Source organism: Dromiciops gliroides, chromosome 1 (genome assembly GCF_019393635.1).
Source record: "Dromiciops gliroides isolate mDroGli1 chromosome 1, mDroGli1.pri, whole genome shotgun sequence".
Taxonomy (NCBI): Eukaryota; Metazoa; Chordata; class Mammalia; order Microbiotheria; family Microbiotheriidae; genus Dromiciops; species Dromiciops gliroides.
Genome location: NC_057861.1, coordinates 517,302,179 through 517,324,434, shown reverse-complemented (window position 1 = coordinate 517,324,434; position 22,256 = coordinate 517,302,179). Strand labels below are relative to the sequence as shown.

General features: G+C 38.2%; 1 protein-coding gene across 1 annotated transcript in view; it reads right to left on the bottom strand.

The window, feature by feature from the left end:
- CCDC192 (coiled-coil domain containing 192) overlaps positions 1–22,256 on the bottom strand; it is a 307,328-nt gene that overhangs the window by 179,223 nt on the left and 105,849 nt on the right. The window contains 2 exon segments of the mRNA XM_043998020.1: positions 11,800–11,856; positions 13,454–13,585. Coding sequence (XP_043853955.1) covers positions 11,800–11,856; positions 13,454–13,585 — 189 coding nt within the window.

Sequence of the window (22,256 nt, the reverse complement as noted above, 5' to 3'; positions counted from 1 at the left end):
ATAGATATACAAATCAAATATTTACTGCCAGATTTTTCATGGCCCATACATCCAGTTACAAGAACCCATATGGGGTCTAGACCCATAGTTTAAGAAGCTTTGCTTTATATCAAACATTGTGCTATTGGGCCTGGCATTCAAAAGTGAAAAATTATATTAGCCTCTGGTCTCAAAGAGTTTATCATCTAAATATGAAATTATTTTCACTATTTTAATTTTTAAAGGGCAGTATAGCTCAGCACAGACTTGGGATAAGGTATCTAGCACACCTTTAAGGAGCATTCCCATTGATCCTTACCCATCTTCTTAAGGCAAGGATCCTCCTCCCTCTCCCAGAAAGCTCTCCTGTGCCTCATATTTTACACACACCTCTGTAGGACATTGGGATGGCTAGGTGGTGCTGTTGATGGAGTGTTGGGCCTGGAGTCAGGAAGACTAATTTTCCTGGTTGAAATATGGCCTCAGACACTTACTAGCTATGTGACCCCAGGCAAGTCACTTAACCTTTCTTGTCTCAGTTTCCTCATCTGTAAAATGAACTGGAGAAGGAAATGGCAAACCACTCCAGTATCTTTGCCCAAAAAACACCCAAATGCGGTCACAAAGAGTACGACATGACTGAAAATGCCTGTACAACAACAACAACATGTAAGACATTTAAACTTATATAACAACATACTTGAATGCAAATGAAAACCCGTCCAAAGCAATCCAAAATCAAGTTTCAGTCCACTGAACTTTGCTTACAGAAAAGGATGGATCTGAAGGTAGCCTTCTAAGGGTTACAGCTGTAGAGTACAGTAATTGCTTTAATTACCTCATAAACAATTTTTCTAGGGATGGATGTGTTCCACCCATGCTGGAGTGTTGAGGGGAAACATTCTCAAGAGTTCAAACTGGACATAACTTGTTTTCAATGCTTAATGTAAACATCTAGTCTTGTTCTCATTAGCCACTTCCACAAAACAGAACAGTACCCACTCTTTATTCTCATTTCCTCCAATTCCCTCTGACCAGCTTCCAATGACTGTTCTCTTTGTTCCCTTCTCCCCCTCCTACTCTGGTGTGTTCTAGCATTCCTCCCCCAGGCCTGCAGATGTCAAAGCTACCCCCTTTCTCTCTAGCTTCAGCCTTCTTTCCAGACAGTTTTTTCCCTGAGGACAGACAATAACAATTCATCAAAGATGGCTCCCAACTTAATTATGACTTGAAGGATGTAGGAGGTGGCTGGTTAGGATCAACAAATAGTTTAAGAAAGCACAAAACAGTTAATAGATAAATATTTCCCTCACTTTCCTAATCCTCAGAGCTTCAGGACTTTCTTTGTCTCTTTTGTACATCTAATTCAGACCTTTCCTATTCTCTCTACTGCCTTAAATACACCGTAAACCCTAAAAAAAGGCAGAGGGAGGTTTTAGGCAAAATATTTATAAGGTTTATATTGGTAATCACTGATTTCTTTTTCAAAAAAAGATTACTCAGATCTGAGCTACTCACTAAAGCTCTCTGACCTGGTTGGTTGCTTTTAAGCATATTCATACTTGCCTTTAAAATAAATAGTTTACCTATGACAACTAGTTGCTTTATTAATAATGGCAGAATTGGTTCCCTACTTACACCCTTAACATATACACCCTCCCTCCAACCAAAAGTTAAAAATCCAAATCACAGTGCTTAAAACTAAGGGGAGGGGGCGACTAGGTGGCGCAGTGGATAAAGCACCGGCCCTGGATTCAGGAGTACCTGAGTTCAAATCCAGTCTCAGACACTTGACACTCACTAGCTGTGTGACCCTGGGCAAGTCACTTAACCCCCATTGCCCCGCAAAAAAACAAAAAAGAAAATAAGGGGAAAGTATGAACCAGAAATGGAACTGTTTTCTTATGAAACTCAAAAATGACAATCATCTGCACCTAAAGAGTTGCATGTGACATGTGTTTACAATTAGAAAACACTTCCCTTTCATCTTGCAAAAAAAAAAGATTAAATTTCTAAGGAGACACAATTAAAAATAATGCCTACATAAGAAATTCATGTAATTCTACTTGAGGGAGCATTTACTGGAGAGAAATTCAAGCTGTATGACAGAAGAAAGAGAGGCAAATTTTCTTGAAAACCCTTCCGTGACAGCAAGAATTGGGGTGGGGAAAAACAACATAAATCCAGTTTCATATCACTTCTTCCCTCACCCCTAGACCTCAGGCATACCAGAAAGCTTGAAAAATGTGTATCTAGGAATGTATCAGATTTTGAACATCTCCAATTCATTTCATTTAGTGCTTTACAGATGGGAAAATATGTCACAAAAACACAAAGAGCTCCTAGTTGTGATGTTTGTTTAACAGGAGAAATAAGTATTTGAATCAGGTATGGCAACATTCTCCCAGGAAGCAGAAAGAGGAAGTTAGGTTAGCTTATGTTAGTAAAGGTTAAGAAGAAAAAAGTTTAGGGGTAGATGGGAGGGACAGGACAAGAGAAATATGTTCAGAATTGCTTCTTAAGGATAGTAAACAGTTCCTTCAGTTGCAAAACTGCTCAACTGTAGTTTTCCATTCCCTATGGCACTGGAAATTGCTTACCAAAAAAAAAAATTGTTCTTGCTCAGGTGAATGATGTGCAGAAATGCCCTTTCTAGTCCTCTTTAGGACTTCCCCTATTCCTTTGTCAGATCTTTAATTTTACAAACACCCTCTGGTTTAAAAAACAAAACAAAAACCCCCCAAAGCAAAAACAAAACAAACTCTGCTCTGAATGAATAGATAAAATGAACAAGTGAGGATTGTCCCTGCTTTTGAACACAAACTGCTTTTATTAAAATTCATGTTTGGGGAAAGAATGCATTTTATTTTTTAAAGATTCTAAGTAATTATGATGCATTGAAATGTCAATAAAACAAAATCTGGCCCCAAAGGACATATGCTTCCAGGCTGTTAGATAAATGTCAAAGGATATATTGAGGTTATGACCAGGAGAAAACCACGATGTTGATTTTCCAGAACATCTTACAGATATTCTAGGGCAATGATTAGTGACTGCCAAATGTTTAAGGGGAATAGTTGATCTTCCCTTGGCTAACACAAATATTCATGGAATTTAATTAGAGTACCTTTAATTTCCTCAACTAACTGGTTGAGGTATGAGAGTCGGATTAGTCTTTGCTCACCATTTTGCCCCTTGAAGGTTCTCTTTCTACACCCATTAGTTAATCTCTTCTCCTTTGAAGTTGACTCAATCCATATTTTCAACCAAGATGCTGGTAGCTGTTGTCTGCCAACCTCCAGAGCACTCTCCTTCCTTCCTCAATGAGTTCAGTGCTTCATTCACTCTTTTTTCTCCTCCCCAGCTCCTGCTTCATACTAGGGGACTTCAACATACATATCGATACTCTCTCAAAACAATCTCATCTCCCAATTCTTCAACTTACTCATCTTCTGAAACTTGCTTCCTTTACCATACCTCATCCCTACCCAAAGATGATAATACTTTTTTTCTTAATAAAAGTATTTTATTATTTTCCAGTTAAAAGTAAGGATAGTTTTCAACATTTGTTTTCATAGGATTTTTGGTTCCAAATTTTTCTCTCACATTCCCTTCCCTCCCTCCTCCCCAAGACAGAGAGGAATCTGATATAGTTTATATATGTACAAGATGATAATACTCTTGACCTTACTATCACCCTCAAATGAGATGAAGGGAAGATGGTCCCTCTTAAGACCCTCCTCTGATTTCCCTTGATATATACTGATCTGAGGCCCTGGTTGAAGACACACACAATCCTTAATCAGGACTTGTGAATTATAAGTGCATCAAGACCTCTCTTTCCAGATACCTCTAATAACTAAGAGATCAATTTGGAAGAGTACATTGGGAGGTGGAGCCAAGATGGCGGAGGAAGGACGTTAAACGCACAGAGCTCCTGATACAATTACCTCAAAAATAGCAATAAAAGAACCCCTGGAGCAGAAAAACACACAAAAATATGGGCTGAGAGTCTTCTCCAGCTATAGATAGATTTCAGGGGGCCATGCTGGGCCATAAGTAAAGCCTAACCCCACAATAGGCCAACACACCAGACACCCCCCGAAGGAATTTGCCCCAGAGCCTCTGAATCAGCTGCAGCACCAGCATCTTCTAGAATTGAGCGTGGGGTCATGTTAAACGGCTGGGGGTGGGGGGTTAATGCAGGGGTACCAGTGCATTGGGGGGGAAGAATTTGACTGTCCCACCCCAGCAGGGAACCAGGAAGAAATCCTGAGTGGTGGAAGGCCCAGGTTGGGGATGGGAGCAGGCTCATTTTTAGCTAAGAACCACACCACATAAAGCTTAGCTGGTTGGTTGTTTAGTAAGTAGGCTTGAGGTTACCTTCAGACCAGAGAACAGGCCAGGGAAGATTAAAACCTGCCCCCTCTGAAACCAAAACACCTGGGACCCTCTGAAGCTGGGAACAGGAGCAGAGCCAAGAAGCAGAGCCAAGAAGCAGAGCCAAGAAGCAGCCCCCCCCCCCCAACCAGTGGAGAGTTTAAAATCAAATAAAATTGAGGCCAGGCAAGCTGAGAAGAAGCCCAATCACCGCCCCCCCCCCCCAGGCCACACTGTAGCTCGAACAGTATGTCCTGGAAGCAGCGCTACACTTTAAGAAGGAGTTAAAAGCCAAGAAATAGTAAGCCAGGATGAATAGGCAGAGAAAGCAGAAGACCATAGAAAACTTCTTTGGGGGAAAGGTAGACCACAATACAACCTCAGAAGAAGAAGATAATAACAGGGTCAAAACTCCAACATCCAAAGCTTCCAAGAAAAATATGAACTGGTCTCAGGCCATGGAAGCTCTCAAAAGGGACTTTGAAGGGGCTGCTAGATGGCACAGTGGATAGAGCACCGGCCCTGGAGTCAGGAGGACCTGAGTTCAAATCCGGCCTCAGACACTTAACACTTACTAGCTGTGTGACCCTGAGCAAGTCACTTAACCCCAATTGCCCCACTAAAAAAAAAAAGGGACTTTGAAGAGAAAGTAGAAGAGATAGAAGGAAGATGTAGAGAGATGAAAGAATGGAAAGAGAAATGAGAGTGATGCAGGAGAGTCATGAGAAAAAAGTCAACAGTTTGAAAAGCCAAATGGAAAAGTAGATTAAAAAACTGTCTGATGAAAATAACTGCCTAAGAATTAGGATTGAACAAGGAAGCTAGTCACCGTATATGAAACCAAGACACAGTAAAGCAAATCCAATTGAATGAAAAAATAGAGGGCAATGTGAAATATCTCCTTGGAAAAACAGCTGATCTGGAAAATAAAGCCAGGAGAGATAATTTTAAAATCATCTGACTACCTGAAAACCATGACCAAGAGTATATTGAAGGCATTCTGGGATAGCTAAAGGCAGGATAGCTCCAAATTGGAGCATTTGACAATTTTCTCTTTAATTTTCCCTATGATTAATAAAACTTATAATGTATGTTGATTGCCTCTCTCATGTGAAGGTAGGGGTCATTTATCGAGAGAAGACACTCCAGGTGTGGAGTAATGTTGGAGCCATACATTTTCTATTCTTTTTAAATCTTTTTGGTGATCTCTTGCTTCACCCCCTAGCTCAACATCAAACCTGGATAGCTAGTTCTGTCAAAAGAAGGCACAGATCAGCTACAAAGAGAAAGAATAGTTATAGGATTTGTAGGTTGAGTGCTCTTGGGTGACCCATTGGTATGTATGTGTAGCCTTTTAGGAGGCTTCACTAAATCTGTGTCAAAGACACTGATGAGACGGCTTTGCTGGTTACTAGAGGAGAGACACCTCATATATCACACCGTCACACAGTGGTACACTGCCTTTCTTTTTTATTATTTTATCTTACTTCATTTAATAGTATTTTATTTTCCCCCAATTACATGTAAAGATAACTTTAAACATTCATTTTTGTAAGATTTTGAGTTCCAAATTTTCCTTCCTCCCTCCCTTCTCTCACCCCTCCCCAAGACAATAGGCAATCTGATATAGGTACATGTATAATCATGTTAAACATATTTCTACATTAATCATGTTGTGAAAGAAGAATAGGAACAAAAGGGAAAAACCATGAGAAAGAAAAAACAAAAAAACAAAAAAGAAGTGAAAATAGTGTACTTCAATCTGCATTCAAACTCCATAGTTCTTTCTCTGGATGTGGAGGGCATTTTTCATCATGAATCTTGGAGTTGTCTTGGATCATTGTATTGCTGAGAAAAGCTAAGTCTATCATAGTTGATCATTGCACAATGTTGCCGTTACTATGTATAATGTTCTGGTTCTGCTCATTTCACTCAGTATCAATTCATGTAAGTCTTTCCAGGTTTTTCCAAAATTTACCTGCTCCTCATTTCTTATAGCACAATAGTATTCCATTACATTCATATGCTACAACCTGTTCAGCCATTCCCCAATTAATGGGCATCCCCTCAATTTCCAATTCTTTGCTACCACAAAAAGAGCTACTATAAATATTTTTGTACATGTGGGTCCTTTTTCCTTTTTATAATCTCTTTGGGATACAGACCTAGTAGTGGTATTGCTGGGTCAAAGGGTATACACAGTTTTATAGCCCTTTGGGCAAATAGTTGGATCAGTTCACAACTCCACTGACAATGCATCATGAACTGACTTTCTTAATGAAGGAAGCACATGAAGCAATATAGACCACAACTGCTACTACAGTGCCCTTTTCCATTTATGTCCACACATGCACATGCATGTATAACAGGTATTGCATATAATCTCAGAAATGTTGCTTCTACTTGACAAGCTCATGCTTAAAATCAGGTTAGACTAAGCTATCCTGAGGTCCCTTTCAGCTTTAACAAAATACCAAATTCAAAATGATATGATACAATCTGCGTAAATCTACAATGAATGGAAAGATAATGGCAGGGTAGAATTGACATAAAAGGCTTCATAGAAGAAATGGAACCAAAGTTGAATCAGAAAGAAAACCTAGGATCTAAAGTTATGCAGTGGGGTAGGATGGGGGAAAGGCATTTCAGGTATAGGAAACAACATAAGCATAGAATATGGGGGGCAAATAAGGCCAGTTAGACCAGAGCAGAGTGCTTACTTTGAGAAGTGAGAAATAACTTCATCTAGGTAGGGTGAGATGATTTGATAGAAGGCCTAGCATGTGAGTAGTTTTGGATTTTATCTGATTAAGAGTAGGATGCTATTGCAGGTTCATGAACAATCGGAGGAATGAAATGATAAAATTGTTGAAGGGAAAGAAAGAGTAGGAAAACAACTCTACAGTGGGAGGCTATCATAGCTGATAGTCCTTTTAAAGCCCCAGACTTACACACTGGGAATCAAATCTCCAAATGTCCTCACTGAAATCCTAGAATAGAGAACCATGGTTTCAGGAGATATGATCAGGCCTCCACTATAGTTGAAAATTCAGGGTGTCCCAAATACATCTGGGATGCCTTTTATGTTACAGTGAATAGTATTTTAAGTATTTTTCTTATATTTCTTTTTACATGTAACATACAGCCCTGGTGCTGGCTAGGTATTAAGGGAAGTTGAACTCTGGGTGGTGCGATATGATTAAACTGTGTTCCCTAGTTTAAACTGTGTTGTTTATTTTTGGAAAATCAGATAACAGACCATTGGGAGTTGAATGTAAAAGTATCATTCCCTATTGCTCCACCCTCCAAAATCACTCACTAGATGTTCACCATCAGATGTGTCCATAAACACAAAGTAATGAATGTATTTAAGGATTTACTATCTTCCAAATCCTTGTATGTAGATATATACTCGCATGTGTATGTGTGTATAAACACACAGATATAGATGTGAAGAACATTTCCTTCTAGATACACAATCCTAAATCTGCTCTGATTTGTTCATTTGAACAATAATCTTTTAAGAGATTATAAACATTCACTTCCATCATCAGTTTTTATTATTTGTAAGTGGATAAGTAATCAAATGGGTACTCAGAGGTTCACCTCACAGAGTATACTGCTCTGTGTGTCTGCAGGGAAGGCCTTAAATTTCATAGTGAATATGCAATAGTGACCTGATAAAATGAGATCTTTCCTTATACAAAAGGTAAATCCATATAACACTTTCCACTTTGTCATGTTTTACAACTCATTTCTCCTATGGTGCTACTTAAATACTAGGTTTCAGATGGGCCCTACAACTGAATTGACCACTTTAAGTTGCAGTTTTTTATCTAAGGCAAATCCTTATATTACATAAACTCTTATTACAGTCTACTGGTTGTATAACATGGATCCTGGATATATTAGCAACTCCAATAAATGAGGATGAAATGGTCATCTCCAACACTGCTCAAACTGATCAGCCAAGACCCAACATACATGAGTGATGTTTCACATACCCAAGACCTTTAAAATAATCTCTCAGTATTCTTCATTTGTTTTAGTCATGTCTGACTCTTTCTGAACCCACTTGGGGTTTTCCTGGCAGTTACTGGAGTGGTTTCCCATTTCCTTTTCCAGATCTTTTTACAGGTGAGGAATCTGAGGCAAACAGACTTAAGTGATTTGTACAGGGTTCAAATGGCTAATAAGTGTGTGAGGCTGGTTTGAACTCAGATATTCTTGACTGTGGGCCTGACATTCTATCCACTGTGCCACCTAGCTACCTTAAAATAATTGACATTCCCTTTAATATATTTTCTAAAGAAAACTAACAAAGCTATAACAACCAATGGGAAAAGAGAGTAGCACAGGCTGTAGGAGTCAGAAAAAAAAGGATTCATGGAGGAAAGATAAATTGGGAAGGATTTGGTTAGGCAATATAAAGAGGAAAAAGTAATAGGGACATTCTTGAAAAGCAGAACAGTTTGAACTGAGGTATGGAGATGATCGTTACTATGGCATTCCTATTAGGTACCTGTATTACTGAAATAAGAGAATGTACTGGATTGAAGGAATAAATATTGAATGAGTACAATGGAGTCATATTGGATAAAACTAGCATGTTAGAAGATGTGAGAATTGGAGTGTCACCCCCTGCTGGAGAGATACTGTAGGGAAGCTCTGCGATGAGAAGGCATGTGAGGACAAGCCATGTGACTTTAGTGTCTGGAACTGACCTTTTCTGGGATTTCAAAGGTCAGCCTGGCATCTGGAAGTTACTTCTGTAGAACCACCTGTGGGACTTATCAATCAGGGCTGTCAACCAATTAACTTGGAGTTCTGTGTGTGGGTGGCCTGTTTCCTGTTTCAGAGGAAGCTTCTGGGAGGAGGAAGGAAACATTGGGGTCTTTTGGGTTCCTGACCTCGGTTCAGAGAGGTCGGATGCTGCGGTCTCTTAGAAATAGTTAGATCTTTACCTCTCTCTCCTCGCCTACTTCTGATTGCTCTTTAATAAATTCTTAAAAATCTAACTCTTAGGGACAGCTAGGTGGCACAGTGGATAGAGCATTGGCCCTGGAGTCAGGAGTACCTGAGTTCAAATCTGGCCTCAGACACTTAACACTTACTAGCTGTGTGACCCTTGGCAAGTCACTTAACCCCAATTGCCTCACTAAAATTAAAAAAAAAAAAAGTCTAACTCTTGCTAAAGCTTCTAATTTGGGGCAACCACTCATTAGATTTTAGACATCATAGCTAGAATTTTAGCCCCTTACAAAAAGACCCTAGCAATAATTTTGTCCAATTCCTTCATTTTAAGGTTGAGGAAACTGAAGCCTGGAGAGCATAAATGATTTGCCTAAGCTCACATACCATGGCCAGGATTCAAACCTGGCTCTTTTAAAGTCCAAATTCAATGTTCTTTTCATTACACCACACTGCCTTTCCAAGTTAAGACTTCATGTATGTAGTATCAGTGGAAAGGAAAAAAATAATTAAAATAATGCTAATATCTAACACTTTATATTCTAGTTACAAAACAATGATTTAATGTGATCCTCACAACAGTCATATAACATAGGTAGTGTGTATATTTTTATCCCCATTTCATATATGAATGTCATATCTCAGATAGTGATCTTGGTAACAGAGAAGACATAAAGATAGGACTATGAAAAATATGCAAAGTAGGTTCTTGAAGAAAAATTAAAGGCACTGGAGTTAATTAAGGGATAACTTAAATGTTGATGAGATTTTTTTTTTTTTTTGGTGAGGCAATTAGGGTTAAGTGACTTGCCCAGGGTCACACAGCTAGTAAGTGTCAAGGGTCTGAGACCAGATTTGAACTCAGGTCCTCCTGAATCCAGGGTCAGTGCTCTATCCACTGTGCCATCTAGCTACCCCAAGATTATTATTATTTTTTTTTTTTTGCTGGACAATGGGAGTTAAGTGACTTGCCCAGGGTCACACAGCTAGTAAGTGTCAAGTGTCTGAGGCCAGATTTGAACTCATGTACTCCTGAATCCAGGGCTGGTGCTTTATCCACTGTGCCACCTAGCCACCCCCCCCCCCAGGATTATTTTTAAAACTTTTTTTAGATTTAAAAAAAAATGTAATATAATTACATGGATTTTTAAAAAATTTACCACAACATTGCTTTTGTTTTTTTTTTAAATAAACATTTTTATTTAAAGTTTTGAGTTCTAAATTCTATCCCTCCTTCCCTCCCTCCTGTTCCCCCTCCCAGAGGCAGTAAGCAATCAGATATAAATTATACATGTGCAATTACGTATAATACTACCATATTGGTCATTTTGTATAAGAAAACTTGAAGAAAGGAAAAAATGAAAAAAAGAAAGTGAAAAATAGCATGCTTCAGTCTATGTTCAATCAATATCAGTTCTTTCTTTGGAGGTGGATAGTATGCTTCATCATTAGTCCTTTGGGATTGTTGACGAGATTATTGGATGCCAATATTTAATCTTGCTAGTATTTAAACTTTATTCCCTAAAGGAGGGGGGATGTTCATCAAGTTTGTCATATCCAAAGTAGATCAAAAGAAAGGAAGTTGGTTTAATTAAAACCTACTATGGAAGGTTATTGAGGTTATCCTTGCTCTATTAACCAGAGATTAGGCAGCCATATTCCAGAGAGTTTAAATATTCATTTGCCTGAAGTCAGGAAAATGGAGATGACCTTTTGAGAAATAGTCCAGTTCTATGATCTTAAAACAATCCACAATTTAACTCCACCCTAATTCTAGCCTTTAAGCCTTCTTCCCCTTAGTTTCTTGCTACTTATTAAAAGTTCATTGATGCCCGTTTTCCTGTAAAAGTCACTTGGGTTTTATGATGATTGAAAAATTAGAATTCTAATTCTCTAAAGTAGTTATCTGAAGTTGTGTATTATTATAACTATTTTTAAAATTCAAAATGTTATAATTCAGTATGCTGCAGTATAAACCTGTTTTGTTCTATGGCCCACTTTGAGCATCCCCCATAAGTATTTCTATCAGTGTTTTGGGGGGGTTTTTTTGGTGAGGCAATTGGGGTTAAGTGACTTGCCCAGGGTCACACAGCTAGTAAGTGTTAAGTGTCTGAGGCCAAATTTTAACTCAGGTCCTCCCGAATCCAGGGCCAGTGCTCTATCCACTGCGCCACCTGGCTGCCCCTATGTTTTAAGGAATTAAAAATATCTGTGATAAGCAAAAGCAAATGCCTTGGGGCAGCTAGGTGCTATAGTGGATAAAGCACTGGCCCTGGATTCGAGAGGACCTGAGTTCAAATCCGGCCTCAGACACTTGACACTTAGTAGCTGTGTGACCCTGGGCAAGTCACTTAACCCCCATGCCCCACATTAAAAAAAGAAAGAAAATGTCTTTATTTACATGGTTCAAATATTACAAATACGATAACAGATAATTGCAGGAGAAAGAAAGAAAAGGGGAAAACTTACATGAGCGGCAAGTTGTTCCTGTGAAGCTTTAACTTCAGCTTGTAATTTCTCTATGCACTGAAGAGGGGAGAAAATTTTTTTAATAGCTTAACTTTCTCACTTCATTGTGAAAGGAAGGTAGGAAGGAAGGAAGGAAGGAAAGTTCATTTGACAGGCAAAAAAGCATGATTATTTCTCCTTAAAAAATAAAAAAGCCTGATTATTCTTTCTAAAGTAAAAATTAGATAGCAATTGAAAATTTCTAAAATAATACATTTTATGCTATGATTTTATTTTTATTTTTAAAAAGGACCTGAGGAAAACAAAGAGGAAGAAGGCTTATTTTATTTCTCTTAATAGTTAACTATGCAGTATCAGAATGAAAAGGCAAACTCAATTTCAAACATGCAATGAACTTACCACACATCATCATTTTATCACTGAGTTAAAATTGGTTACTGATATCCTTACTCATTGCTGAATATAATTAGGAAAAGAGAGTAAGGAATATTTTGGAATAAAGTCAAAGGAAGGAAACTATGTGTCAAAATTTAATGAAACACACAATCCTCCTTGTTTCTGGTCTTCTTTTAAAATTAAAAATATAAATCTTTATACCAAGGATGTGCTAGAACCAGCTCAAATCTGAAGGCTATTGTTAAATTTTCAGTGTGAATATTTACACCTCAGAAATCAGAAAATGCTATCAAAAATTGACCTGATTTATCGTTATGTTGATTTTTAGACTTGAGAAAGTTATGGAGAAAACATTAACAATGTATGTTAAATGTGTGTCATGTATATTTTTTTTCTGAGAACCATTTGTTAAATATCTGCTAGTACACCCACTTTTGACAAGTTTGTTGGTGCACGTCAGTTGTTATCAGATCAGTATACATAACATCACATGTTGGCTAAGAAAAAAGTACTGATCCTGTGAACTTGTGAATGATAAAATTATCTGTGCTAAAAATACTATCATGTGAACCATCATTTTAAGAAACTATCATTATAAGAACCTGTCTCCTGCACCATCCCTACTATTAGCACTCTTTCATCATCATCACTGCCACCACCATCACCATCATCATCACCACCACTCTGGCATGATCATTTAAAAAAAAAACAATCTAGAAAATATAGGGCCTAATATAATACAATTGCTTCTGGCTTTTATAGATAACGAAATCCAGAAATCCAGAAATGAACTCTTTGATTCAACAAAAACAGAATGATTCATTCACATAAATTAACAGAGAGATCAAAAATGAACTCATTTTTCAAATGCATGCCTTAACTCCAATTTTTAGGGGTTTTATTACATGAAAAGAAGTTTTCAACCTTGCGTACTCCCAAAAATGATGTCCCATTCATGACAGTTATAGAATGCAAAGAATTTAATTAATACTGGCTGAGAGGACAGATGAGTTATTTTTTAAAATAACTTGGATTTTAATGTGATTTTTCAACAGAGAATAAGATGACTTAAAAGGAAATTAAACATTTATTTGTTAATCTTTCAATCATGGTCATAAATTCTAATTTGTGCCCCCAGAAAGAAATAAATTAGCAGAAATATCCTTTTTCTTCTAGCTAATAGGGTAGAGGTGTTGTTAATGATGAGGCTATTTGAGCATTGAGTCAGGCAGAGTAAATGAGTTCTCTTGTTACATACCTGATTTTTGGCATGCATGATTTCTTCATATGGTTCCCCCCTCGCTTCCTTATTGTCAGCTGTCTCTAGTTGTTCCTCTAGCCAGGACACTTGCTCAAGTAACTTTAACTTAGTTCCTTCAGACACTGAAAGCTAAAGAGATTATTAATTTGGAAAATACAAGTCAGTGGGGGAAGAATATCTCCCTTTAATAAACCAATCTTAAAAAAAAAAAAGCAGGGAGCAGTTAGTTGATACAGTAGATAAAGCACCGGCCCTGGATTCAGGAGGGCATGAGTTCAAATATGGCCTCGGATACTTGACATTTACTGGCTGTGTGACCCTGGACAAGTCACTTAACCCTCTTTGCCCCGCAAAAACAACAACAACAAGAAACCCACAATCTTCAAATGAAGTTGATTCCATCTTAAATTGATGGAAAACAATCTGGAAAATAACAACTTGCTCTTTTCTCTAAGATGAGAAATAACTGATGTACAGCCAGTGGTAAAGAATGCTGATTTTACATATTTTAACAAACACATCCTTCCTAGTGCAAGAACTATCTAATAAATTAATTTCTTTTTAATGTATTTCCTAGTGTCGTGGGCCAAATGCTTTGAAATATTTCAGTCCTCAACTGTCTTTTGCTCTGAGCTCCTAAGAATTTGGTCATGGGAGCAGCTAGGTAGCACAGTGGATAAACACCAGCCCTGGATTCAGGAGGACCTGAGTTCAAATCCAGCCTCAGACACTTGGCACTTACTAGCTATGTGAACCTGGGCAAGTCACTTAACCCTCATTGCCCTGAAAAAACAAAAAAAAGAATTTGGTCATAGATTTGGAAATGGAAGAGACCTTAAAGATCATCTTAAAGAAACCTCTTTTTATAGGGCAATTAATGAGAGAAATAAGGCCCAGAAAAGTTGGCATTTTCCTCATTTCTATATAGATAGTAAATGATAAAGGATGGATTTGAATCCAGATCCTCTGATTCCAAATTTAGAACTTTTTAAAAACTCATCATATTTTAAAACCAAGTCTGCAAGGCCTAATGGACTACAAATACTTTTTTTTTGCAGGGCAATGAGGGTTAAGTAACTTGCCCAGGGTCACACAGCTAGTGTCAAGTGTCTGAGGTAGTACCTGAACTCAGGTCCTCCTGAATCCAAGGCCAGTGCCTTATCCACTGTGCCACCTAGCTGCTCCTACAGATACTTCTTAAAATTATTATTCTGTACCAAGAGCTCTGCAGTCTTGAATAATGGTCACATAAACCATTTCACATGGACAGGATAGATAAAGGATGAAGGGGTTTGTAGGATTTTCCAGCCATAGATCCAATCATGTGCAAGGGTGAGCATTTAATGCATAACCAAGCCAACCCAGGGGTGAAATTGCTTTTATTCTAATTATAAAATTCTTGGCCTTTCAAGTACATTCAGGGACAACCACAGCAACCACCCTTCTCCCCTACTGGCCCATCTCCTTATTAATTTTCTCTGAGTTCAAAAGTAGTCTAATGGGTGTGTTCTGGAATACTCTCAGAATTTACCCAGTTTGCAGAAACTTCCCCACTATTTGACTCACATGCCCAACCCAGAAAAACTCTAGGAAAATATGCCATAGAATAGTTTCCTCTCTTTCCATCCTAGGAAAAATAGTAATTTATTTCCATGTAATTTATTAGCAGTATCAATTAAAATTAAAAATATAGGTAAACATTCAAATACCCTCAGCTTCTGTGAGAGAGATTTCCAAAGAAAGCGATAAAGATTTAAATTCTGGGAAAAACAATATGAAGAATGTGGTTGTTGAATGGAATTCACTCTCACCATCTTCTTCAACTGACAGCTCTCCCTGGTCTCACCTCTAATAATTGTCATGTGTCTATCTTCTTTCTCTCTGTGTTCACTCTTGCCTCTCTGCCTGACATCCCCACACTTGAGCAAATGTTCCTTCCTCAGGGCCACTAAAACCCCAAAACAAACTGAAGTTTCCTGAATACTTATAAATAGTTTTAAGCCCAGGATTCTCTATCCTCCTGAGGTTTTCCAAATGGGAGGTCATCCAAAGTGTCTGTGATCCCAGAAATTCAGTAATCTTTTGACTTCATATTATTTTGAAATTCAGACAAGAAGAGGGTGGCATATTTGAGCCCCGTATTTTTTTCCTTTCACTCACAAAGGCTTATTCTACTAGTTTTCTTTTCTATGACAATTCTTAGAAAAAGATAAGATAATTTCTCTTTACTCTCTCATCATATACTCTGGCCACCTCCTATGGGTGGCCTTTGGTGAGATTGGGCTCCCCCACCTGAAATGTCCCCCTTCATCAATCTGTGGCTGTTTATATAGCATCTAAAACATTTCCTGATGGTGGTCTCTTGCTTTACATTCTTCACCATGAAATCTTCAGCATTTTCTCATGTTGTTTTATCTTATTGACTATTTGAAGGAGACTGGATGCATTTTTCTTACTAAAATCTAAGATCTTTTAAAAGATTATAGTGGAAAGAACACTGGATAATATGTTTAACAAGATCTTGCTTTCCTCATCTGTAAAATAATGTGAATGGAAATAGTGGGGTTTTTTAAGCTTTAAGATACTTTTCGTTTCAATTCTGTTATTTTTTTGTCCTACTCTCCTGTTTTTTCTTTATGGTCATATGACATCAGCTATCTCCTTTGAGTTTCTCTCAGATACCTTTTATGTTATTATTCCGTATAAGAGAAGTGATTCAACATTCCCATCTCAAGTCAACAAACTAGATTAGGGCTGTTGGGGGGGGTTTGCATGTAAATATGATTTACACACAAATGTGACCCCTTTGTCATATGTGAGCTCCTCTTTAATTAGATCAAGAAAGGAATGGCATGATTGGCTAACCAAACCAACCAACCATGTCTCTGGAAGCTTTAAGATAGAGAGAAATGTCAATACTGGTCCAGTTCAGCAGTGAAACAGTCAAGTGGTAGAAAACAGACTCAAGGACAACTTTAGGAGTCACCTCCTGTATCAGAAAGTAGCAAAGGATGGGTTGAGATGGGGAGGGGGGAGTAAATCCAGAGGGACTGCTCCCCCCCCAAAAAAAGACCACTTATTAGATAGATTAGAAGGCAATGCAACCAGCTAGGAGCAGAGAGGAGCAAACTAGTGACCAACACAGATATAGACAAATGTGGGAATATATGCACCTGAAGGAAGTAGCTTCAAGGAGTGTGAGACTCAAAACCAGAAAAGATTGTGGGCCACAGGCACAAAAAAGTACTTCCATTAACCAGGAGATGTATGTTTATTCTTTGACCATACATGTTTACTACTCCTGTGCCTCATTACCTCTGTATCTTATTTGTGAACTCTCTCACTTTAAGGACTTTATATGTATAAGAAGAAAGTATACTCCCAGTTTGGAGAATGATTCTCTCTATCTACCCCCTTACTAAATACCTTTATTAAAAACTGATTGAGGGACAGCTAAGTGGCACAGTGGACAGAGCACCGGCCCCGGATTTAGGAGTTCCTGAGTTCAAATCCAGCCTCAGACACTTGACACTTACTAGTTGTGTGACCCTGGGCAAGTCACTTAACCCCCATTGCCCCGCAAAAAAACCCCAAAAACCTGATTGAAGGGCAGCTAGGTGGCACAGTGGACAGAGTACCTGCCTTGGAATCAGGAGGACCTGAGTTCAAATCTGGCCTCAGACACTTACTAGCTATGTAACCCTGGGCAAGTCACTTAACCCCAATTGTCTCACCACCAAAAAAAAAAATTGGAAAAGTAAAAACTGATTGAGTGCATTGGCTAATAATGGCAAGCATATAACAGTAGGGGCTTGTGAGTGAAATTATTAAAAACTTCAGTCCCTCTGAGTTATCCCTAGAACTCTGAGGAAGTGAGTAGTCAGAGAAGCAGAGCACTGACACTTTCTGGGAACCTTCCTAACCAGTGAAAGTGAGAGTAGGGTAGTTATGAGGGGGTGCTACACTTGTATCCACTGGGATCATATTTAAAGGTACACTTACTTCCCTAGCTGTGGAATGATAATGGTATCCTGGGTGCCAATTATGGAATTACAGTAACACCTTAAATGTTTACCATATAAACTTTTGAAAATTCATTCAAAGGGGAATCTAAGCAACTTCCCTGGAGGAAAGATAGTTCAGTCTGTCCCCAGTCTGTCCCAAATATGACCAAATATGTCATGGGAATTCTTTGTTGAGCTTTTTATACTCTTTTTGAAGGACAAGCCTTGTTTCCCATGTTAATTAATATCTGATGACAACAACATGAGGGCATCAGACTTCATTGTTTTCTCCTTATGTGGAAATGTTCAAACATGTCACTATGTCTTTACAACATAAAAGTGTTTCTGTATTCCCAATACTACATGATAGTGCAATATCTAGGGGCCCATCAAACAAAGTTTCTTTTTATTCTAATCAGCTAGAAAATAAAATAAATTGTAAATCATTTAATGAAATAGTATATTAAGAAAATTTTAATAGAACATTCTATACCCTCTTCCCACCATAAATCTAGGGTACACCCTTCCACAAATACACACACATGTATAGGGATCAAGCATGAGGGACAAACATTAAGGGCACATATATGGCCAGAGCACATGCTTTTGGAGGGTGAAGTTGGGGAGGCAATTCCTTCCTCTGACACTGAAGGACCTTTTGATGGTGCCATCATACTATTGCTTGCTAAAGCTAAGAAGCTGTTTGAATTAAGCTGTTTCCAAAAAGGTAATGGAGTCAAAATTCTGCTTGTCATCCTATACTTCTTCCATATCTTTTAGCAGGGGCTCAAATTTTTTTTTTCAAAGCTTTCAGTTCAGGAAAACTTAAGGAATGTTGGCTAAATTTAAATATGGTTGTTGGGATTTTTTTAAGCAATAAAGGACATGGGAAGAAATACAAGTTAGCAACTAAAAAGATATTACAGTTAAACTTTGTGATTCCAGAGGCTGTGTATATTACTTCTCTTTTTTGAAGATCAATTTTCTGTTATGAAGTAGGTGTTTTGAATTTCATCTAAACAAAACCTTTGGACATCTCAGTAACAAATATCTCTTCAAAGAAGCAAGTGAACATGGATCTATTCATGAAATTAGTGGGTTTTTTCAGAGATATGCAAATGAGCCTCCATTGTTGGGAAAACTTGGATGGATGAATTCTTTGTATTTTAATTTTTTAAAATTTGTGTGTGTGTGTGTGTATGTGTGTGTGTGTGTGTGAGGCAATTTTAAGTGGCTTGCCCAGGGTCGAACAGCTAGTAAGTATCAAGTGTCTGAGGTCGGATTTGAACTCAGATCCTCCTGACTCCAGGGCTGGTGCTCTATCCACTGCACCACCTAGCAGCTCCAATCAATTCTTTTAAGAGAAGTTTAATTCTTTCCCTTTTGGAGAACTCAATGAAAGAAGTCCAAATCTAAATTGGGAAATAGGAAGATAGTAATGAAAGGTGAGGGACAGAGAAATTCTGGCTTTTTGTTTTATTTTATTTTGTTAAATGGCTGGAATATGTAGACATATACCTGGAAGGGTCCTTAGAGGTCATCTAGTCCAATCCCATAATTCTATACGTGAGGAAACTAAGGACCAGAAAAGATAAATGGGTGGTCCAAAGTCATACAGGCAGCAAAGGCAGAGCCAAGATTTTAAGTGAAGTATTCTGATGCCCAGTCCAACAATGATCTTTTACTCGCTTCATTCCCATTGAGAGCCATGGGACCACCACTTCCAATAGATAGGGCTCTTTGGCCACAAAAGGGGTCCTTTAAAATGTTCCACATTTAGCAAATGTTACTGTGTATTATGAAACAAACTCACATTCAGTTAATGGTGAATTTAAAACTCTGAGTCAAAAGCATGTACTTTTTTGTTTACTTTGTGTTTAGACAGTGATTAGACATGCTCCCTTACTGCCTGTTTGAAGTTGGGCAATGCACTCAACTTCTCCAGCCTCAGTTTCCTTATTTGTGCATTGAGGGATGGGACTATTAATTCTTCAGTTATGAAATATCTATTATGTATTGAGGACAATATTCAGGAAACTACAAAGAAACTGTACTTACTCCCATGGGGCTTACAAGCTAAATATACATAAAACAATGATATAAAAACATACACAAAAATTGCAATAATTTCAATGAACTCTAACAGTAATTATTATTAGAAATATAATGATTATAACATAACAATAATTGCCATGAATAATTAAAATGAGCAATCTTGGTCATAGAAAATAGATAATGCCACATCCCTTCTTACATTTGGGGCCCCAAATTAATTATTCAAGATTTAGGTATCTTAACTCTGTGGGTCAAGATCTGCTAAAATAAAACAACACAAAAAACAAATTTAAAAACCTATCATTCACAAGCCTTCATCTTTGGGTTTATTTTTTCTCTAGTTAGCTAGAGAAAGTTCAAAGTCATTTAATGTAATAGAATATTAAGAAGAATCACACTAGAATATTCCTTTCCCCCTAAGTTTAGAGCACATTCTCATTACAAATATACATTCCAGGGGCAGCTAGGTGGCGCAGTGGATAAAGCACCAGCCCTGGATTCAGGAGGACCTGAGTTCAAATCTGACCTCAGACACTTAATACTTACTAGCTGTGTGACCCCGGGCAAGTCACTTAACCCCTATTGCCTCACCAAAAAAGCCCCACAAAAACAAAACAAAACAAAACAAATATACATTCCATCAGGGAAAAGAATGATCACAGAAAAAGATTGTGCATGAGAAGGGAACAGAAGTGGTACACGCAAAGAGGGGCAATTCAGACCTCTGACACTGAAATATTATTGCTATCTTTCCATGAGGTCTCACTGGGTCTGCTCCCCCACTAGGTATGGTGTTTCCATTCATACATTGCTCATTTATCTTCATGGTTGTCATAGTGATTTGGGGGTACATGATCTCAGTTGAGTATGGTTCTGCTTAGTCTTATAGTAGCTAGTGTCTCCTGGGGTACAGTCTATGATGGGCATTGCTACAGCATCGAGGCTCCTGTTTACTGGATCATCCAATGGCCATCTCAGCTACAATCTGCTATAGTGTCTAGAACTCCCTGATAAAAGTAGCTAACAGCTCTTTAGTCAAACAAAAGCCAGGCAGAGTGTGTCCAGGATAAAACTAAGTCCTTTATACCCTTATGTCCAGGTAGAGATAAAAATTGTCTATTACAGATAATTATCTAATATAGGGTTAGATATTTACTTTATCCTTGCTGGCTTAGTATGTAAATAAATGTGAGGAAAAAACAAAGATAAACTAAGAATATATGTTTTGTTCTCTATCCACCATCTAGACTATACTCCTGGGGGGCAGCTAGGTTGCACATTGAGTAGAACACTGACCCTGAAGTTGGGGGGACCTGAGTTCAAATCTCATCTCTGACACTTACTAGCTGTGTGACACTGGGAAAGTCACTTAACCCTAATTGCCTTAAACATCTGGGACCATCTCCAGTTGTCCTGATATGTCTTGCCACTAGACCCAGATGGCTCTGGAGGAGAGAGTGAAGTTGGTGACCTTGTACAACCCTCCCTCACTTAAATCCAATTTAGTTCAAGTTATGACATCACCCCAGTGTCATGGTCCTCTTTGAAAGTGAAGGACAAACAACAACAGACTACACTACTTTTAGCATCCACCAAAGGAGCAGGCACCTGAAGTAGCAAGGCACCATTAGAAAGGAAGAGGAGAAGATAGCACATGCCAGATGAGTCAAACCATTCCCACCACTTTGATCACTACTTCCCTGGGGGAAACAGGAGTACAAGAGCCCTGAGAATAGCAACACTACCTCCAGACCACCAGTACAGCCTTTGCCTTCCCCCACCAGCCATCACTGAGAGGAGAAATCTTTGTGGATAAGGGAATTGGAATACAAGGGTCACAGAAATAGTTTCAACGAGAAGGACTGAAGTAAAAATATTTTCTGCTTAATTTTCAGCAAAACAAAATTTACTGACTATAGTACATCAGATGTGTACATACAGGTCTTATTGTAATGCCATGTTTTAGTGTAGCTTGTACTAAAGGTGTAGTATTGGCTCTGGAGCCCCCTTTAGGTGTGAACATTGGGATATAGAGTGAAACAATGGAAAAATTTGGGGGTTTGGTGTAAGAAGATGTAAGAATCTGGTATTTACTTAAAGGACTTTAAGCAAGTCATTTAAACTTCCTGGGCCTCAGTTTCCTTATCTGTAAAATAAGGGGGTTAGACTAGATGACATTCTGTTCCCTTACAATTCTTAATTTCATTATCAATGTCATAAAATTTCACCAGATTAGAAATATCTATTTCCTAGAAATGTCCTTTCACCTTTATTTAGATGGGGTTATTCCTTTATCCTCCAGTTTATTCTTTTTTCACTCTCTCCCCTTGCCAACTTCTCCAGTCCTCAAGATAAGATCCCTTGTGCCATTACTCAAAAACAAATTAAAGTGGGTGCTGCCAAATCAGGGAGTGATCATGCTACAGAGGAAGGAGGGGTTTAAACACAAAGACTTCCCTATTTCTCAATGTTCATGACTTGGTCTTTATGAGTTCTACAAACTAATCACCTCATGTGCAGAAAAGAACTGATGCAAGAGTCTTAAAAGTTGTCTGAGCTCACTGTGGGCTGGGCAGAGACCCTTCCCTATATGTGGAGATGCATTAAGTTCCCAGAACAAGTTGGTTCCATTTCAATTTTACAGGTAAAAGCCACAAAGACTACTTCATCCTATCTTTTTCCTATACAAATACTATTTTTTGAGCTTAATAATATTCAGTTTCTAATTTGAACTATTTATA